This window comes from Lynx rufus, unplaced genomic scaffold (assembly GCF_022079265.1).
Source record: "Lynx rufus isolate CCGP_SWC_20201006 ecotype Redwood Valley unplaced genomic scaffold, mLynRuf1.p SCAF_1, whole genome shotgun sequence".
NCBI lineage: Eukaryota > Metazoa > Chordata > Mammalia > Carnivora > Felidae > Lynx > Lynx rufus.
Genome location: NW_025814823.1, coordinates 212494930 through 212513373, shown reverse-complemented (window position 1 = coordinate 212513373; position 18444 = coordinate 212494930). Strand labels below are relative to the sequence as shown.

The following is an 18444-nucleotide window of genomic DNA, read 5'->3' as shown; positions in this document are numbered from 1 at the left end:
CTCTGTGAAGAATGCTGGTGTTTATTTTGATAGGGATTGCATTGAATATGTAGATTGCTTTGGGTAGTATTGACATTTTAACAATATTTGTTCTTCCTATCCAGGAGCATGAAATATTTTTCCATTTTGTTGTGTATTCTTCAATTTCTTTCATAAGCTCTCTATAGTTTTCAGTATATAGATTTTTCACCTCTTTGGTTAGATTTATCCCTAGGTATTTTAGGGTTTTTGGTGCAATTGTAAATGGGATCGATACCTCGATTTCTCTTTCTGTGCTTCATTGTTGGTGTATAGGAATGCAACCGATTTTTGTGCATTGATTTTATATCCTGCAACTTTGCTGAATTCATGGATCAATTCTAGCAGTTTTTGGCAGAATTTTTTGGGTTTTCCATATAGAGTATCATGTCATCTGCGAAGTGTGAAAGTTTGACCTCCTCCTGGCTGATTTGGATGACTTTTTTTTCTTTGTGTTGTCTGATGGCTAAGGCTAAGACTTCCAATATTAGGTTGAACAACAGTGGTGAGAGTGGACATCCCTGTCTTTTCCTGACCTTTGGGGGAAAACTCAGTTTTTCCCCATTGAGGATAAAAGAACAGCAAATAAAACCCAAAACCAACAGAAGACAGGAAATAATAAAGATTAAAGCAGAAATCAATGCTATCGAAACCAAAAACACAGTAAAACAGATCAATGAAACCAGAAGCTGGTTCTTTGAAAGAATTAACAAAAGTGATAAACCACTAGCCAGTTTTATCAAAAAGAAAAAGGAAAGGACCCAAATAAAATCAAGAATTAAAGAGGAGAGATCACAACCAACATAGCAGAAATAAAAACAATAATAAGAGAATATTATGAGCAATTGTATGCCAATAAAATGGGCAATCTGGAAGAAATGGACAAATTCCTATAAACATATAAACTACCAAAACTGAAACGGAAGAAATAGAAAATTTGAACAGACACATAACGACTAAAGAAATTGAATTAATAATCAGACATCTCCCAAAAAACAAGAGTCCAGGGCCAGATGGCTTTCCAGGGGAATACTACCAAACATTTAAGGAAGAGTTAACACCTCTTCTCCTGAAGCTGTTCCAAAAAATAGAAATGGAAGGAAAACTTCCAAACTCTTTCCATGAAGCCAGCATTACCTTGATTCCAAAACCAGACAAAGACGCCACTAAAAAGGAGAACTACAGACCAATTTTCCTGATGACCGTGGATGCAAAAATCCTCAACAAGGTTTTAGCCAACCAGATCCAACAATACATTAAAAAAATACTCACCATAACCAAGTGGAATTTATACTTGGGATGCAGGACTGGTTCAATATCCACAAAACAATCAATGTGATTCATCACATCAATAAAAGAAAGGACAAGAACCATATGATCCTCTCAATAGATGCAGAGAAAGCATTTGACAAAATACAGCATCCTTTCTTGATAAAAACCCTCAAGAAAGTAGAGATAGGAGGGTCATACCTCGAGATCATAAAAGCCATTATTAAAGAACCTATGCTAATTATTCTAATGAGATTTTTGTTAATGTTATAACATTTATAATATTTGTTAGTATTTAATAATGTCTGTGCATACCATTTAAAAGGCAACTCAAAAAAAAAAAAAAACAAAGAACACCTTGGTGGCTCAGTTGGTTAAGCGTCTGACTTTGGTTCAGGTCATTATCTCACGGTTCTTGAGTTCGAGTCCTGCATCAGGCTCTGTGCTGACAGTTCAGAGCCTGAATCCTGCCTCAGGTTCTGTGTGTGTCTCTCTCTCGGCCCCTCCCTCGCTCTCTCTCTCTCTCTCTCTCTCTCAAAAATAAATAAACATTAAAAATAATAATGATAATTAAAAAAATAAAAGGCAACTCAAAAATTTCCAAATGACCTCAATAAGAAATCTACTCAAGACTGATTTCTTGCAATATGGTAGACCAGATACCCTAAAAAACTCTCCCAGTGTTAAGTCCCCTAATTAGCATTAAAAAAGAGGGAAGAAATCCTCAGAGGCCAAAAATAGAAAAAAGAAAAACAAATACAAGTAAGTAGAAATTCAGAGAGAAAAACGAAAGATGCACTGTGATTATCTTTTTTTATGTGTCAATTTGGCTAGGCTGCAGTCCCCAGTATTCAAACATTACTCTGGACGTTGCTGTGAGAGGTGTTTCATAGGTGTAAATTAAAGTCCATTAATAAAGTCAAAGTAAAGAGAATTATTCTTGATAATCTGTAGGTCTGATTTAATCAGCTGAAAGATCCTAAGAGCAGAGCTGAGACTTCCCAGAAGAAATTCTGCCTTGGACAGCTGCTTCAGCCTAAGCCTGAGACTTGCAGCCTGCCCTTCCTCACGGTCTGCCCATGGATTTTGGATTTGCCTTGCCAGCCCCCGCTATTGTGGTAACCACTTTCTTGCAATAAATCTCCTAATGTATATTTCTTACTGGTTCTGCTTCTCTGGCTGAACTCTGATTGATGCACACAGCCAGCTGGGGCATCTGCTGCTCCCTACTTTTGCTCTGGGGAACAATGGTAAGTTTAAAAGTCAGATTAGAGGGATGCCTGGATGGCTCAGTTGGTTAAGTGTCTGACTCTTGATTTCCGCTCAGGTCTTGATCTCCCGGTTCATGAGATAGAGCCTGCCATTGGGCTCTGTGCTGACACCATGAAGCCTGCTCTCTCTCTCTCTCTCTCCCTCTCCTCTCTCTCTGGTCCCCACCCCCCCCCCCCTGCCGTGCCTCTCTCTCTGTCCCCACCCCCATGCATGCACTTGAGCCCTCTCTCTCCCTCTCTTTTAAAATACACATTTTTTTAAAAAAAAAGTCAGATTAGAGAATAAATGAAAAACTGAACCAGAAAACAAAGAAACTAGTAAGCAAACTTAAACTTGGTTCTCCAGGCTTGAACTCTGGGACAGGAGAGAAAACTATTTATGGAGAATCTATAGCCACAAGCCATAGATTTGGGGTCCAACTTCATAACAAGTATGTTTGTTAAGTTCAACACTAAGCATAGAGAAATGCCACTTCATATCCACCAGACCAGCCAAATATAAAAGTGAGAATAGCAAGTATTGGACAGAACATGGAACAGTGGGAGCTCTCATTTACCATGCTTGAATATCAACTTTGGAAAACAAGTTTGCATCATTTGGTAAAGTCAGATGTATATAGACTATGAGATATTCATTCCACTATCTTTGATAAGGACTTGAATCCTAAGAAACATGTATAAGAACAGTCTTGTTTTTAAATTTTTATTTATTTAAATTCAAATTAGTTAACATACAGTGTACTATTGGCTCTGGAGTAGAACTCAGAGATTCATCACTTCGGTATGACACCCAGTGCTCATCCCTACAAGTGCCCTCCTTAATTCCCATCACACATTTAGCTCATTGCTCCGCCCTCCCCCTCCACCCTGCAGCAACCCTGTTTGTTCTCTATATTTAAGAGTCTCTTATGGTTTGCCTCCTTCTCTGTTTTTATCTTATTTTTCCTTCCCTTCTCCTATGTTCATCTGTTGTGGTTCTTAAATTCCACCTATGAGTGAAATCATATGATATTTGTCTTTCTCTGACTTATTTTGCTTAGCATAATACACTCTAGTTCCATCCACGTTGTTGCAAATGGCAAGATTTCATTCTTTTTGATGACAAATAGTATTCCATTGTATATATATACCACATTGTAGGGATTGACTTAGTCACAGAGACCCTCCATCCTGTTATCCTTAAAGAAAGCTTCTGAGATCAAAAAGCACATGAGTTTTGCACAACTGCAGAGTCAAATGTTATCCAGTTCAATGTAAGTATATACCACATCTTCTTTACCCATTCATCAGTTGATGGTCATTTGGGCTCTTTCCATAATTCGGCTATTGTTGATAGTGCTGCTATAAACATTAGGGTGCATGTGCCCCCTTTGAATCAGTATTTTCGTATCCCTTGGGTAAATCCCTAGAAATGCAATTGCTGGGTCATAGGGTAGTTCTCTTTTTAATTTTTTAAGGAACCTCCATACTGTTTTCCAGAGTGGCTGCTCCAGGTTGCATTCCCACCAACAGCGCAAAAGGGTTCCCCTTTCTTCATATCCTCGCCGTATCCTCTTGTTTCCTGAGTTGTTAATTTTAGCCATCCTGACAGGTGTGAGGTGGTACCTCGTTGTGGTTTTGACTTTTATTTCCCTGATGATGAGTGATATTGAGCATCTTTTTAAATATCTATTAGCCAACTGGATGTCTTCTTTGGAAAATTGTCTATTCATGTCTTTTGCCATTTTTTCACTAGATTATTTGTTTGCGTTTTGAGTTTGGTAAGTTCTTTATAGATTTTGGATACTAACCCTGTATACAACAGATCATTTTCAAATATATTCTCCCATTTCATTGGTTGCCTTTTAGTTTTGTTGATTGTTTCCTTTGCTGTGCAGAAGCTTTTTACATTGATGAGGTCCCAGTAGTTCATTTTTGCTTTTATTTCCCTTGCCTGCAGAGACATGTCTAGTAAGAAGTTGCTGCAGCCAAGGTCAAAGAAGTTGCTGCCTATTTTCTCCTGTAGGATTTTGATGGTTTCTTATTTCACATTTAGGTCTTTCATCCATTTTGAGTTTATTTTTGTGTATGGTGTAAGAAAGTGGTCCAGTGTCATTCTTCTGCATGTCACTGTCCAGTTTTCTCTTCATTTGCTGAAAAGACTGTCTTTTTTCCATTGGATACTCTTTCCTGCTTTGTTGAAGGTTAGTTGGCCTATATAATTGTCCCCAGCTGGGAGCAGTTCAGATCTACACACAGGAGACAGGATCAGGTGGAACATTCACATAATGAAATGCAGTGATAGGGAAAATGAATGATTTATAGCTACATGTCCTAGCAAAAATATAATGTACAGTGACAAAAATCCCAATTCATGCACTGAGGTCCCATTTTCCTTCATGGTCTTACCAGATATTATAAAAATAAAACTAGGACCAGATCCCGACTTACCCATGTCTCACATCCAGCCTGTCAGCTCTGAAGACCAAGAATTATATCCTATTCACATATGAACCCACAGAACCTAGGGGAGCACCAGACATAAAGAATGTACTCAGGGCACCTGGGTGGCTCAGTCAGTTAAGCGTCCAACCTCAGCTCAGGTCACACCGACAGTACAGAGGCTGCTTGGGATTCTCTCTCTCCCTCTCTCTCTGCCCCTCCTCAGTTCATGCTCATGCGCTCTCTCAAAATAAATAAACATTTAAGAAAGAATATATTCAATATATAGATGTTGAATGAATAAATTTTGAACACAAAAATGCATGCCAGGAACCAGACCCTATGTTCCTAACCTAGAATACCTAATGCATCAAATCCCAAACTCTGACCTTACCTGCCTAGACCTCGTCCCGCCATTGATAACCCTGTAGCTGTTAGCATCAGACCTATCTGACTAGTGTTAATTCTCCCCTTCCCCAGTCTCCTAAAACCATAGTTCCCCCAGATATCCATCTAAAACCCACTCAAGTCCCAGTGTGATATGTTCTTGACAAAAAACTTCAGATAAAGGAACTTGTCATTGTCAGTAAAATGAACTTTTAGACCATATTGATAAGGAACCCATTGTGAAATTCCTGAACACCTTTCTACATGGGAAATAAACATAAGTAAAGGGACACATTTTAGAGGAAAATAACTGATACATTTTCTCTCTTGAACTACCAGAGCATTTTTAAAGTACATCTTTTTTTTCACTACCAAGGGTGTTTCTGCCTTGAACATTACAAAGGCAGAACATGTTACACAAGTAAAGGTGATCTTTCTTGATATAATCACAGTAATTCAACCTCGAAACACCAACTGACCTAAGTATGAAGTGTACCTTAATGTTGGCTAATGACATGGCCACTGTCAGTTAATTCCATCATCTCGGCAGGGTAATGTGACATAAGAACACCACAATTACCTTGTTTAGAAAGACCAAGTACATTTAAATAAAGCAAGATTTTTAAAACCCAAATGTCATATATATTTTAAGAATATTCACAAGCACATTAGATTATTCTTGAATCTCTAGCTGTCATTTAGGCATTAAATCATATTGTTGTCTTAGGAAGGGAGATGTTCACAGAACAACTGACACCTTCTGAACTTCTAGAAAATACACATTTCTCTTTTCTTTCTATCAGTGTTATGCAGACAAGAGGCTAGTATACTCTAGTCTCATCTATCTGGCTATGAGTCACTACTTCATTCCAATGATTCACTAAATTTCTAGTTTGCACCACCTACTACGTTACATACTGTTTGGGAAGGGAATTCCTACTCCAATGGGGCTTTCAAGACTGTTGATAAAACAAGATTTATATATTCAAAGAAGACATAAGAATAAACATGAGGGAGTATATAGCCCAAGGTGTAATAGAACCTTGACTTCTAAGCCTGGCTAACTTCAGAACACCTACTGCTTTGATGGCTTTGAATGTTCACTCCCTTCACCAGAGCACCTGGGTGGCTCAGTTGGTTAAGCATCTGACTTCGGCTCAGGTCATGATCTCATAGTTTGTGAGTTTGAGCCCCACGCCGGGCTCTGTGCTGACAGCTCAGAGCCTGAAGCCTGCTTTGGATTCTGTGTCTCCTTCTCTCACTGTTCCTCCCCTGCCTGTGCTCCCTCAGAAATAAGTAAGTATTAAAAAAGCTTTTTTAAAATAGAAAGTTCACTCCCTTGTCTGAATCGCATTGCATCTTTGGTGAAAAAAAGGAGCTGCATTAGGCATTCTGAAAGGTCCTTCCAAAAGAGCTGTTCCGTTCTGACAGTGGGAGGTTTTAAGCAAGTTTAAGAGAATATCTTTTAGAAGATATGTGTGGAGAAATTCACAATACAAATATTTCTCCAAGTAGCATTAATCAGAGCAGTTTCCAAAGTAATGGTAAGCCTTAGGGTTGGTGGGGAAACACAATAACGAAATGATATGACAAGTGCCATAGCTGAGGTATTGTGCGTGACCTAACAGGGACATGACATTTGTAAACCCCTCTTTTCCTATCTATCCTTTCTGCCTTTATGACTAAATATGTGCCATTCTCAACTCATTATTAATGAACTCTACCTCAACAGAGAGGTGTTCAAGGCAGGTGGATGAGGATTAGCCTAACTCACTTCACAGAGCAACTGTAGCTACAGAAGTGATTCTCCAGGCAAGTTCACTCACTGCCCTAATCACTCTCTCTGCCATAGTGATGACCCAGTGATCTAAAAAATAGTAAATCACACATACAAAGTGTTATCCCATCATCCAGTGTGTAATAGGAATTGGGAAAGTCTTCAAGTGATTAGATCAGAGCCCTAAAATTTCACACTGAGACTAAGTTATCTGAATTAGTAATTTAATCAATCAGATCATCCAGAAGAAGTATCTTCTCCCAGTTCTTGCTCGAAGGAGATTTAGACAGTAAGTTTTCCAATTAAGGACAAAGTTGGAATGGCTTCCTAAAGTTAAAGAATTTAAGCAGCTGTCCATTTTCGTGTAAAAACACATTATAGACTCAAAATTTCTTATTGTTTACATACTCTGCTCTGCTAAGATTACAGAAGAAACTCCCAGGAAAGTTACCATCTATCCCAGGGTCTGGGTGAAGTCTGTAGAGAAATTACTTGTGCCCTCGTTCTTTCCTTCTCTTGCCTGCAAAGCTCAAGTTCTGAGTCCTCTCAAACCATGATCAGAATCCACCAGTGCTAATTCCTTCACTATCGATTTTCTCATTGAGGTCCATGGTTTCCAAATCCTTAAGACATATAAATAATATTAATGATTCCTTTTGTTAACTGGCCCCCGGCCCATAATTTTTTTCCTCTGAAGAAAGGAGAAACTATGCAATATTTAAGAAAACGTTCCCATTTCCAGGGGCGCTTTATGCATAGATTATTATCTTCTACAAATCAAAGAGAATGTGGGAATTGCAAGTAAATAACTTGGTCAGTTTACCTCTGAAAACTACCTGAAACTGTTTAGCACAAGGCAGAGAGGACCAGTTCAGGTCACTCCAGGGTCCAAAGGTCAGAAAACATGTCAGTGAACTACAAACAAAAGGCAGCCAAAAGAAGCTTAGCTCAGTTCATCATCTGATGAATATCTGTTGATGTATCTTTCAGTTTATCTTCACACATCATTATCAGCATCATCAAACATTTAAATCTGCCTTCCAAAGGCAGATATGACAAGCAGTTTGGTAATATTCCACACTATAACTTTGTTAAGAGTAGAAATCATTGTCTTTAATTTAAACTATCTTCCTCTAGAGGATTCAAAAAGTTTAAAAATAAAAACAGGGGCACCTGGGTGGCTCAGTCAATTAAGGGTCCAACTCTTGATCTCAGCTCAAGTGTTGATTTCAGGGTCATGAGTTCAAGCCCCAACCTGGGCTCCACCCTGGGCGTGAAGCCTACTTAGAAAAAAAAAAAATTCACCATTGTGCATATCATGTAAGTATCATTGATTAATGTGGCAAGGATGTAGAAGATGCTTTCTCCCCTTCCCATTAAGAATATGAAGAGACTATGGAGAAGTGAAATGATTCTACAGGGGCACATACTTTGTGGCAACAGAAGAGTGGGGAGGAGATAAAAGATTTGAGTAAGAATAAGTCATGATGTAATAAAACAATAATAGAACCAAGACAAACTCCTCAATGCAGTAAGGAAATTTAAGTCACAATACCCTTTAATCCGCAGGTTGGTTCCTTCTGCTCTGGAGCTCTCTGACTCTGCCTCCTGTAAATGATGTGTGGGTGGTACTCTCCCTCAGTCAGTGGATGCTTTTTGACAGGCTCAATGAAGAAGTCTCCATGCGGTAGATGGAAAAACCCAGTCTGTAAATACACATAATGCAAAGGCCTATTTGAATCAATTCTGTATCTGTGTAAAGACAATTAGTAAAGTGAAAATTACATAGATCACAATGATCCCTAAAATTCATAAAACCAGTGCTTTTATAGTCTGCCATCTGATGTCCCAGAAAAGCTACACATAAATAAGTTCATGAGATGTCATAGCTTATAGTCATAGTTATTCAATGTTTTGGGGTCATGGATCCCTTTGAGACTCCAATGAAAAAAGTATACCATACACATGTAACCAAAATGTGGCACACAATTATGCAAGTTCATCCCCCTGCCCCTAAAACCCATTGCTGGGTATCTAGGAATCTTAAGTTAAGCACCTATGCTTCTCAGTTGCCCTGTTATGGAGTTGGTACCTATACTCCATACTCCACTGAAAATTGTTTGGAACGTTTACCTGTATGTGGGTAGCCCAGCCTCATGTTCGTATGGCTGCTTGACTTGAAATGATGCCATTCTGCTCTCAAGGAAACAAAGAACAGAATGCTGAGTCCATGATCTGAGACTGAGTTTCCTGGAGTCTACAGTGCAAAGTCCTCTGTCAGTTTCCAGGGGAAAGGGGCCACTCTCATTTCACAGTTATGGGAATCAGCAATATGCTGGAGAACGCCCATCAATGAGTAACTTCCTGGAGGTCAGGTCTAGAAGTGGTATATGCCTCAACTCTCTTTTCTCTTTAGGAAGTTTTCTCGGTCCCCATTTGAGATGTTTAGAAAACTCCTTTGCCAATGATCTCCTAGGATGGACTTAAATCTAAGGATCTGAGTTTTATATAAATGAAAAAAAGAGCTTGCCCTAGAAGACCTACCTAAGGCATCATACTGAAGTGACCAGGAGCTCAGACTCTGGAATTTTAGTGGGTTCAATCCCAGCTCCTCCATATATTAGCATCGTGACCTTGGGCAAATGACTTGCTCAGTTTCAGCCTTCTCAAGTGAAAAGTGGGAATAATCAAATGTCGTTATGAAGACCAAATGAGTTAATGTATGCAAAGCTCTTAGAAGAGAGCCTGGCTCATAGTCTTATTGAACATTAAGCGTTTCCATATTTTATGTCATCTCATTGTATAGAATCAATATAGCCATTTAGTCAATAATAAGCTTGCAAAAGTAAACCTGGAAACACTGGAGGCTTAGGGAAACAGTGAAAGCTTCCAAGTTCAAGCCCCTCACTATACCTCAGCAAGCCAGGGCTGCCCTGCTCTGCAGACAAGTCTGAAGACTCTCTGAGCAGCCTCCACAGTCAACAGGCAAGAGGCGCTCCATGAAAGGAGGCTACTGTCTATGGCCAGTCTCTAACTTGGGTGTCTTTCCAAAATATTTGCTTCATTAGACCAGTAATATAACCAGATCTTAACATAAATGTCACAACTGGCTTCCTGTTTTGATTACTGACGTTAAAATATCTTTAATAACAAGGGGAATAGGAAAAATGGCACACTTTACTGGCAGTCATAAGAACAGCTGTGTGGCTTTGAATAGGTCACCCAGCCGGTAAAACAGAGATAATGTCTACTACCTCACAGGGCTGTTAGATGAACCAAATCAGCTAAGGCTTATAAAAGTGCCAATGCAAAGTGCTTTACAAATGCAGGGTGGTAGGGGCGCCTGGGTGGTGCAGTCGGTTAAGTGGCCGACTTCAGCCAGGTCAGGATCTCGCGGTCCGGGAGTTCGAGCCCCACGTCAGGCTCTGGGCTGATGGCTCGGAGCCTGGAGCCTGTTTCCGATTCTGTGTCTCCCTCTCTCTCTGCCCCTCCCCCGTTCATGCTCTCTCTCTGTCCCAAAAATAAATAAAAAACGTTGACAAATGCAGGGTGATAATGTTTTAACTACCACTAAATCAGCGGTTACATGTGACTTCAAATTTCTGACCTTTCTTAGGAGACATGACTTTTTTCTCAGAATCTTTCTCTGAGGCCCATGGGATTGAGAGAACTAACAAGGTCCAGATTGTAATAAAATAGCTGTAAACAGACTCGTGCAGTGCTGAGATTTGGTTCCATTTCGACACTGAGACAGAGAACAGGGACATGAGGAGAATGTGAGCCCGTTGTTGATAAAGCTCATTTGTTCCACAGAAATAAGAACTCAAGGGGGGTGCCTGGGTGGCTCAGTTGGTTGAGCGTGTGACTTTGGCTCAGGTCATGATCTCACAGCTCGTGAGTTTGAGCCCCACGTCGGGCTCTGTGCTGACAGCTCAGAGCTTGGAGCCTGCTTCCGATTCTGTGTCTCCCTCTCTCTCTGCCCCTAACCCACTTGCATTCTGTCTCTGTCTCTCTCAAAAATAAATAAACATTTTAAAAAATTTAAAAAAAAGAAAGAAAGAAGAACTCAAGGACCCCCCCAGGGAAAGCTGATGCGGGGTCCCTTTGTGCAACTGCTATCAATACTGATGTCCTTGAAGAGAAAAAATTCACCAACAAGAAGGATTCATTGGTATTTCTTTAGCCTCACATTTGGACTCAGGTAGTACAGAAGAAACAAATGGGGCTCCAGTTGAGAATATATAACTGTTTACGAGTAACATGAATGAGAATGCACGCAAGCCAAACAAGCGTTTTCCCAAAGCACTTTTATCTGCATTCCTCCACGAGGCCAGCCTTGCCAGCTTGCACCCGGAAATCACCTGTTCAGTCTAAATATTCCTCAGAAGCTGGATGGTGACCTGAGAGAGCTGGCTGACTCACCAGCTGGAGGGGAAGAAGGACACCTGCTCACATGCATGGACCCCATGTGTGTGTCACACAGAAGAAGAGGGGATGAAGAGACATCCACTGGTTTGGAGGAGAGTGTGGTGGAAAGATTCCTAGCTGAGCTCTGCACCTCTCTCTCCACCAACACATAAACATAAATCTGTATACAACTGGTATCCAGGTGGCTACAGTTTGTTGGTCTCTTCCCACCTAACTGGAGCCAGGTCATGCTGGAAGAACTCATCTATGGTTTGCTTTCCAGATGAAATACTGGCTCCATGCTTTCCTGAAGCTGAATGCCCAAGAGAATCGCCTTCTATTACCAGTTCTGGATCTGAGCCAAAAAAGTCACTTTTCATTCCAATCTGCTCTGTAACCTGCTCACCTTTCTTAGATCCTTGAAGGAGAATGGGAATAGACTCAAAAGAAGTATGTAACTCACTGGGGAATTGTACTCTGTTCCCAGAAGAACCAAGGCAGAATGAACCCCAGACATAAGCTCAAAGAAGACAAATTGGCCCTTTCTCTCCATTGTTATCTACTCTTCCCCCTCGGCATCCAGTAGTCTCAGCAAACTGCTAACTCCCTTTTGGAAACAAGCTCATGTCCTTGTTTTAACTAAGTTATAAATATCTGTGAATGCTTCCAGAGGCTATCTTCTAAGAATTGTTTTAAATAAACTTTAATTTGAAGATTTATAAACATATGGAAAGATATACAAATCATAACTGTAAAGTCCCATAAATCTTTCACAGATGCAACACCTAAATAGAGAAACAGAACATTCCCAGCAGCTGAGAAACTCCCTGTTCCCTTCCTAGTCAATACCATTCCCCAAGGGTAACCATTATTCTGATTTCTAACACTAATAAATTAATGTTAAGCCTATCCTTAATTCTTCACAGGAAGCATTACTTGACACAAAAGAAAAAAGTGTCCACTAATTGGTTTCAACTGTTAGAGACTGAACAAAGGAAAAGATTTTAAGGCAGGTGGATGTCTTAAAGCCTATTAAATCAGACTCTTCATATTGCTTTATGCTTGTCAGGCAAACTCAGCTGGTGGTGATGAGACAAGGGGCTGAGCCACCTTGGCGTGAGTCAGCTGTCATTGAACCTCTACTACTCTCTGCTAAGGAAAGGTAGGGAAGGACCTTCACAGAATCTTTGGATCCAATTTACTTTCCCTAGTCTCAGACTGAATAGTTGTCTACAACCTCTTCTCCACCCATCAAAAGTGTTAGTCGTCTTGATGTAATTGACACCATACTTTAGTTACTGCAATGATTTGGGCCTAGTGGGAAACGGGCAGTGTCTCACAAGGAATTTGTGAATGGAGTGTTCTAGAATCACACAGCCTAGACACCCTGAAGAGTCACCTAACCTGTGCTGGCATGCTTTCCAGTTTTGCCACGGGTAAAACCCTGCAGACTGAAGAGTAACAACAATGGTATTGCAGACGACATAGGAGAGAACTGCCAAATCAGTTCCATCCCTCAGGACGCTGTGTAGCACAGCGGAAGCGGGTGCTATTCACATAGGAAAAAGCTGTGAATGTACCCCCCTGGAGCTGTGCAATGGAACAATGCTGCCAAAACTCAGCATCCTGTCCTGGAAAGAAATTCCTTTTCATTTGAAAATTTCAGAAGTTACCAGATCAACTTTTTCTTCCCATGGTGACAAAGACAACATGAGCAACATAATGGTTTGGGATAAAGAGGCACCCAAGATATTCGGGTATAGTGCATGAATCACTGGAAAAGATACCACCTGTCCCCCATTATAATACAGAGGAAAAGGATAAAAATGCATCCCCGAAATCATCCTTATAGATTATAAATCTATATCTGTATCACTGGGCCATCCCTGTGCTAAGAGCTCTAAGAGGGGTAGTGACTCCTGCCCTCAAGGCTTATAATGCAGCCATGAAGACAAGACTTGATATAGAGCACCCTCTAGAAAGGTGTGTATTGGTGAGGGGTACCTCCCTAGGTGCTAGAGATTCCAGTGCTGGGATTCAGGGAAGATGAAGCCCAGTGAGGGCGAGTGCTTTTAATGTTTATTCATTTTTTGACAGAGACAGCATGCTAGCAGGGGAGGGGCAGAGAGAGAGGGCGAGACAGAACCCAAAGCAGGCTCCAGGCTCTGAGCTGTCAGCACAGAGCATGACGCGGGGCTCGAACTCACAAACTGTGAGACCATGACCTGAGCTGAAGTCAACCGCTTAACCTACTGAGCCACCCAGGTGCCCCTCGAGGGCGAGTGCTTTTAAGAGGGCAAAAATAGAAGACTGCACTTCTAGTCTACAAAACACTTGGCAGAGCCCTAAAGCCATGACAGAACTATTAACATTTTTGTTGCTGGTCTGCAAGAGGCAGAGCGTTTTATCATTTAATATGTAACCAGGACCCTAAGTGAGAAGTCAAGAGATGACAGAAGCCACAAAATATAGATGTAAGACCACTGAGAAGATTCCTACAGGAATATCCCACCCTCTGCTGTGATCCCAAGAGTTCCCTGACACGCCTCCATGGAGCCAAAGGGGAGAGCGACTGGTAATAACATAGACTCATGAAGATTGTGCATATTAGTCTTGGCAGCACTAGTAATTCATGTGGTTTGAGGAGATAAAACTCAAGCCAGGAAGACATTCCCTGATGCATCCAACCTGGTAATTACCATATGTCAGGCAGATATTATAACAGTACAGATCTGGTCCCTATCTCCTGGAACTGTTGCCAAAGAGAGCTTCCTGTGATGTGGAGATGTTTTATATCTGCACTGTCCAATTTGATAGCCATAAGCCTCATTTAACTTTTTTTAAAATTAAAAAAAATTTTTAATGTTTTATTTATTTTTGAGAGAGACAGAGACAGAATGCAAGTGGGTTAGGGGCAGAGAGAGAGGGAGACACAGTATCAGAAGCAGGCTCCAGGCTCTGAGCTATCAGCACAGAGCCCAACATGGGGCTCGAACCCATGAGCTGTGAGATCATGACCTGAGCCAAAGTCAGATGCTCAACCAACTGAGCCACCCAGGCCTCCCTTTTTCAAAATATTTTATTTGAGTAGAGTTGACAGGTGTACAACATAGTGAGTCAGTAAGTCTATACATTATGCTATGCTCACTACAAGTGTAGTCACCATCTGTCACCATACAACGCTGTCACAGTATCATTGACTACATTATCTATGCTATACTTTTTATTTCCATGACTTGTTCATTTCATAACTGGAAGCTTATAGCTCCCACTCCCCTTCACCCATTTTTCCCATCCTCCCATCCCCCATACTCTCTGGCAACCATCAGTTCTGTCCTCTGTATTCAAAGGTCTGATTTTACTTTTTGTTTGTTTGTTGATTCATTTGTTTTGTTTTTAGTTTCTACATATGACTGAAATCATATAGTATTCGTCTTTTTCATATAACTTATTTCACTTAGCATAATATCTTCTAAGGTCTCTCCAAGTTGTCACAAATAGCAAGATCTCATTTTTTATGGCTGTGTAATATTATTCTGTGTGTGTGTATGTGTGTGTGTGTGTGTGTGTGTATGTGTGTGTGTACATCTTCTTTGTCCATTCATCTATCAATAGACATTCAGGTTGCTTGCATATCTTGGCTATTGTAAATAATGCTGTAATGAACAGAGGAGTGCATGTATCTTTTCAAAATAGTATTTTCATTTTATTCAGGTAAATACCCGGTAGTGGAATTATTGAATCATAGAACAAAGCTGGAAGTACCACAATTCCAGATTTTAAGATACACCATAAAGATGTATTAATCAAAACAGTATGGTACTGGAATAAAAACGGACACCCAAATCAATCTTAGAAATAAACACTTGCTTATATGGTTAATTAATGTATGACAAAGAAGGCAAGAATCTACGGTGGGGAAGGCCAGTCTCTTCAATAAATGGTGCTGGGAAAGCTGGACAGGAACATGCAAAAGAATGAAACCAGACCACTTTTTTACACCGTACACAAAAATAAACTCAAAATGGATTAAACACCTCATTGTGAGACCTAAAACATAAAATCCTAGAAGAGAACACAAGGAGTAATTCCTTTGACATTGGCCATAGCAACATTTTTCTAGATAGGTGTCCTCACACAAGGAAAACAAAAGCAAAGGAAAACTATTGGGACTACATCAAAATAAAAAGCTTCTGCACAGTGAAGGGAAGCCACCAACAAAACAAAAAGGCAACCTACTTAGTAGGAGAAGATAGTTTCAAAAGATATGTCGGATAAGGATAAACAAACACATAGAGAACTTCTACAACTCAACACCAAAAAAATATGATTAAAAAAATGGGGAGAGGACCTGAGTACACATTTTCCCAAAGAAGACATCCAGATGGCCAACAGACACATGAAAAGATGTTCAACATGACTAATTATCAGGGAAATGCAAATCAAAACCACAATGAGATATCACCTTCAACCTGTCAGAATAGCTACTATCAAAAAGATAAGAAATAGCAAGTGGCAGTGAGGATGTGAAGAAAAAAGAACACTTGTGCACTATTGGTAGGAATGCAAATGGGTGCAGTCACTGGGGAAAACAGTATGGAAGCTCCCCCAAAAATTAAAAATAAAAATACCATATGATCCAATTTTATTTAACTTTAATTATTATCTTGAATTAGAACAGCCACAGGTGGTTAATAGCTACCATATTGGACCCGTATTTCTAGAGCCTGGCTGACTAACAAAGGAGATCCACAGCATATGGATCATACAGTGATGAGGGCTGTAATCAAGGCAAATATGAAGACCTACTTTAAAAGAAAAACAGACAAGGGGCGCCTGGGTGGCTCAGTCGGTTGAGCATCCGACTTCGGCTCAGGTCATGATCTTGAGGTCTGTGAGTTCAAGCCCCGCGTTGGGCTCTGTGCTGACAGCTGGGAGCCTGGAGCCTGTTTCGGATTCTGTGCCTCCCTCTCTCTCTGACCCTCCCCTGTTTGTACTCTGTCTCTCTCTGTCTCAAAAATAAATAAAAACATTAAAAAAAATTAAAAGAAAAACAAACAAATGTGACATTTCACTATAACAGTTTGTTTTTCGAGATCAAGTCAATCAGGAGTCAGCTTGAAAACACCAATGTACTGCACACAGACTTCGGAGAATTGAGAGAGAGAGAAGTAAGTATTAAAAAATGCAACATTTGCCAAAATTAAAATGAATCATCAGGAGCAAATTTGGCAGGAGAAGGACTGTGAGAGGGGGCTGCCATTGTCCTGAGACCAGAATGGAAGGGGCGTGGATGTCCCAGCAGGAGCCTGGGACTGGAGTCGTGATCCTATAGAATTGGAAGCCAGGCTCCACTTATAGAAGGAGTTGTTCCTCTGGGAGCTCTGGAATGTCAACCTACATGTCCTCACACGTCTCCCATGCCCTTCAGAGAAGCCTGCCACAACCCTAACATACAAAAGACCAATCCCACTCACTGGCTGGCAATTTGGAGTCTAAATAGTAGGAAAAAAAATCCCTTCACTTAAAAAAAGTTAATGAAATGGATTCCAAAACAAATATAAGAGGAAAAATCCATTACAGGGTTTAATGGAAATAGCATGAGCTGTGTGATCTTGGTCAAATTAGTCAATACAGGGAGCCCCAGTTTTCTCATCTGTAAAGTGGGGCAAAATCTACCTTAATTTGCAGGGTTGTATCTATCAGAGTTGTCGTATGTAAAGTTCCCAGCAGAAGGCTTTACCATATTTACTGGTACTCAATAAATGCACTGTAGCTGTCATAGCATCATCCACAGTAAGCATAATAATACAAAGTGGTGAGGAAAGAAAGTCTCTCAAGTCTACCTGCTTGGTTCGTCTCTTAGCTGCAAGTAACTTAACTTCTCTCTGGGCCTCAGTTTGCTCATCTGAAAAATATGCATAGTGAGAGTAACTTGTTAACTTATTAAAACTTATTGTGTATATTAAATGAGTCAGTATAAAGCACCTGAATGAATGTTAGCACATAAGTGCCTAATAACAGTTAGTATGATAGCCTATGGAACATTTCCCACAGATGCCTGATGTGATGGTTAATTTTATGTCTTGACTGGACATGGAATGCCTTGATTAAATATTATTCCTGCATGTGTCTGTGAGGGTGTTTTCATATGACATTAGCATTTTAATCAGTGGGACCCAGTAAAGTAAAATGCCCTCCCCATTATGGGGTGGCCATCATCCAACCCCTTGAGAGTCAGATCTTCTCTGGCCCTCAGACAGGAACTTATACACCATCAGTTCCCTTGCTTCTCAGGCCTCAGACTCACACTAAATTATGCAATGGTTTGCTTGGTTTTCTAGCTTGCAGATCGTGGGAGTTTGCAGCTTCCATAATTGTGCAAGCCAATTCTTGACGATAAATCTCCTATATGTACGTATGTATATATTACACTAACTAGGGAAGAATCAGTGGTGATGGGGTGTACACGGAGTTATCTGGAAAAAATCTGAAAGGAGACAGAATTAATAGATTTCACTTTCTTCCTTTGCTGACAGTCTGAGAGCTAGAAGTGATGGTGGAGGCCTTCTAATCAAACCTGTGACACATCACAGGTTTGTCAGCCTGGAAAGTCGATTCTCGGGCAGAATCAAGGTTAATTCCCAAAATGGGATTTCTCCAAATGAATTAAGGCTGAAATCTTCAATACAATTAATTTCAAGTCTCTAGGTCAACCATGGATGCCAAGTCCTGGCCTCTTTTCTCCCTGAAAATAGTATCTACAGCACAGGTTTTCTGCCAAACTTTGGAGACAAGGCTGAGTGAACAGTCAACTCCAGCACTAACAAGCAGTGGAGCTTTGCACAAGTAATTTGGTCTCTCTGAGACCTCAGTTTCCTCATCTGCAAAATG

At 40.4% G+C, this 18444-nt stretch overlaps 1 protein-coding gene across 2 annotated transcripts in view; it reads right to left on the bottom strand.

The window, feature by feature from the left end:
* ADAMTS12 (ADAM metallopeptidase with thrombospondin type 1 motif 12) overlaps positions 1-18444 on the bottom strand; it is a 325780-nt gene that overhangs the window by 194896 nt on the left and 112440 nt on the right. For both annotated transcript variants that reach the window (XM_047074156.1, XM_047074167.1), the window contains exon 3: positions 8699-8849. In XM_047074156.1, the coding sequence (XP_046930112.1) occupies positions 8699-8849 (151 nt within the window). The remainder of the gene's footprint in view (positions 1-8698; positions 8850-18444) is intronic.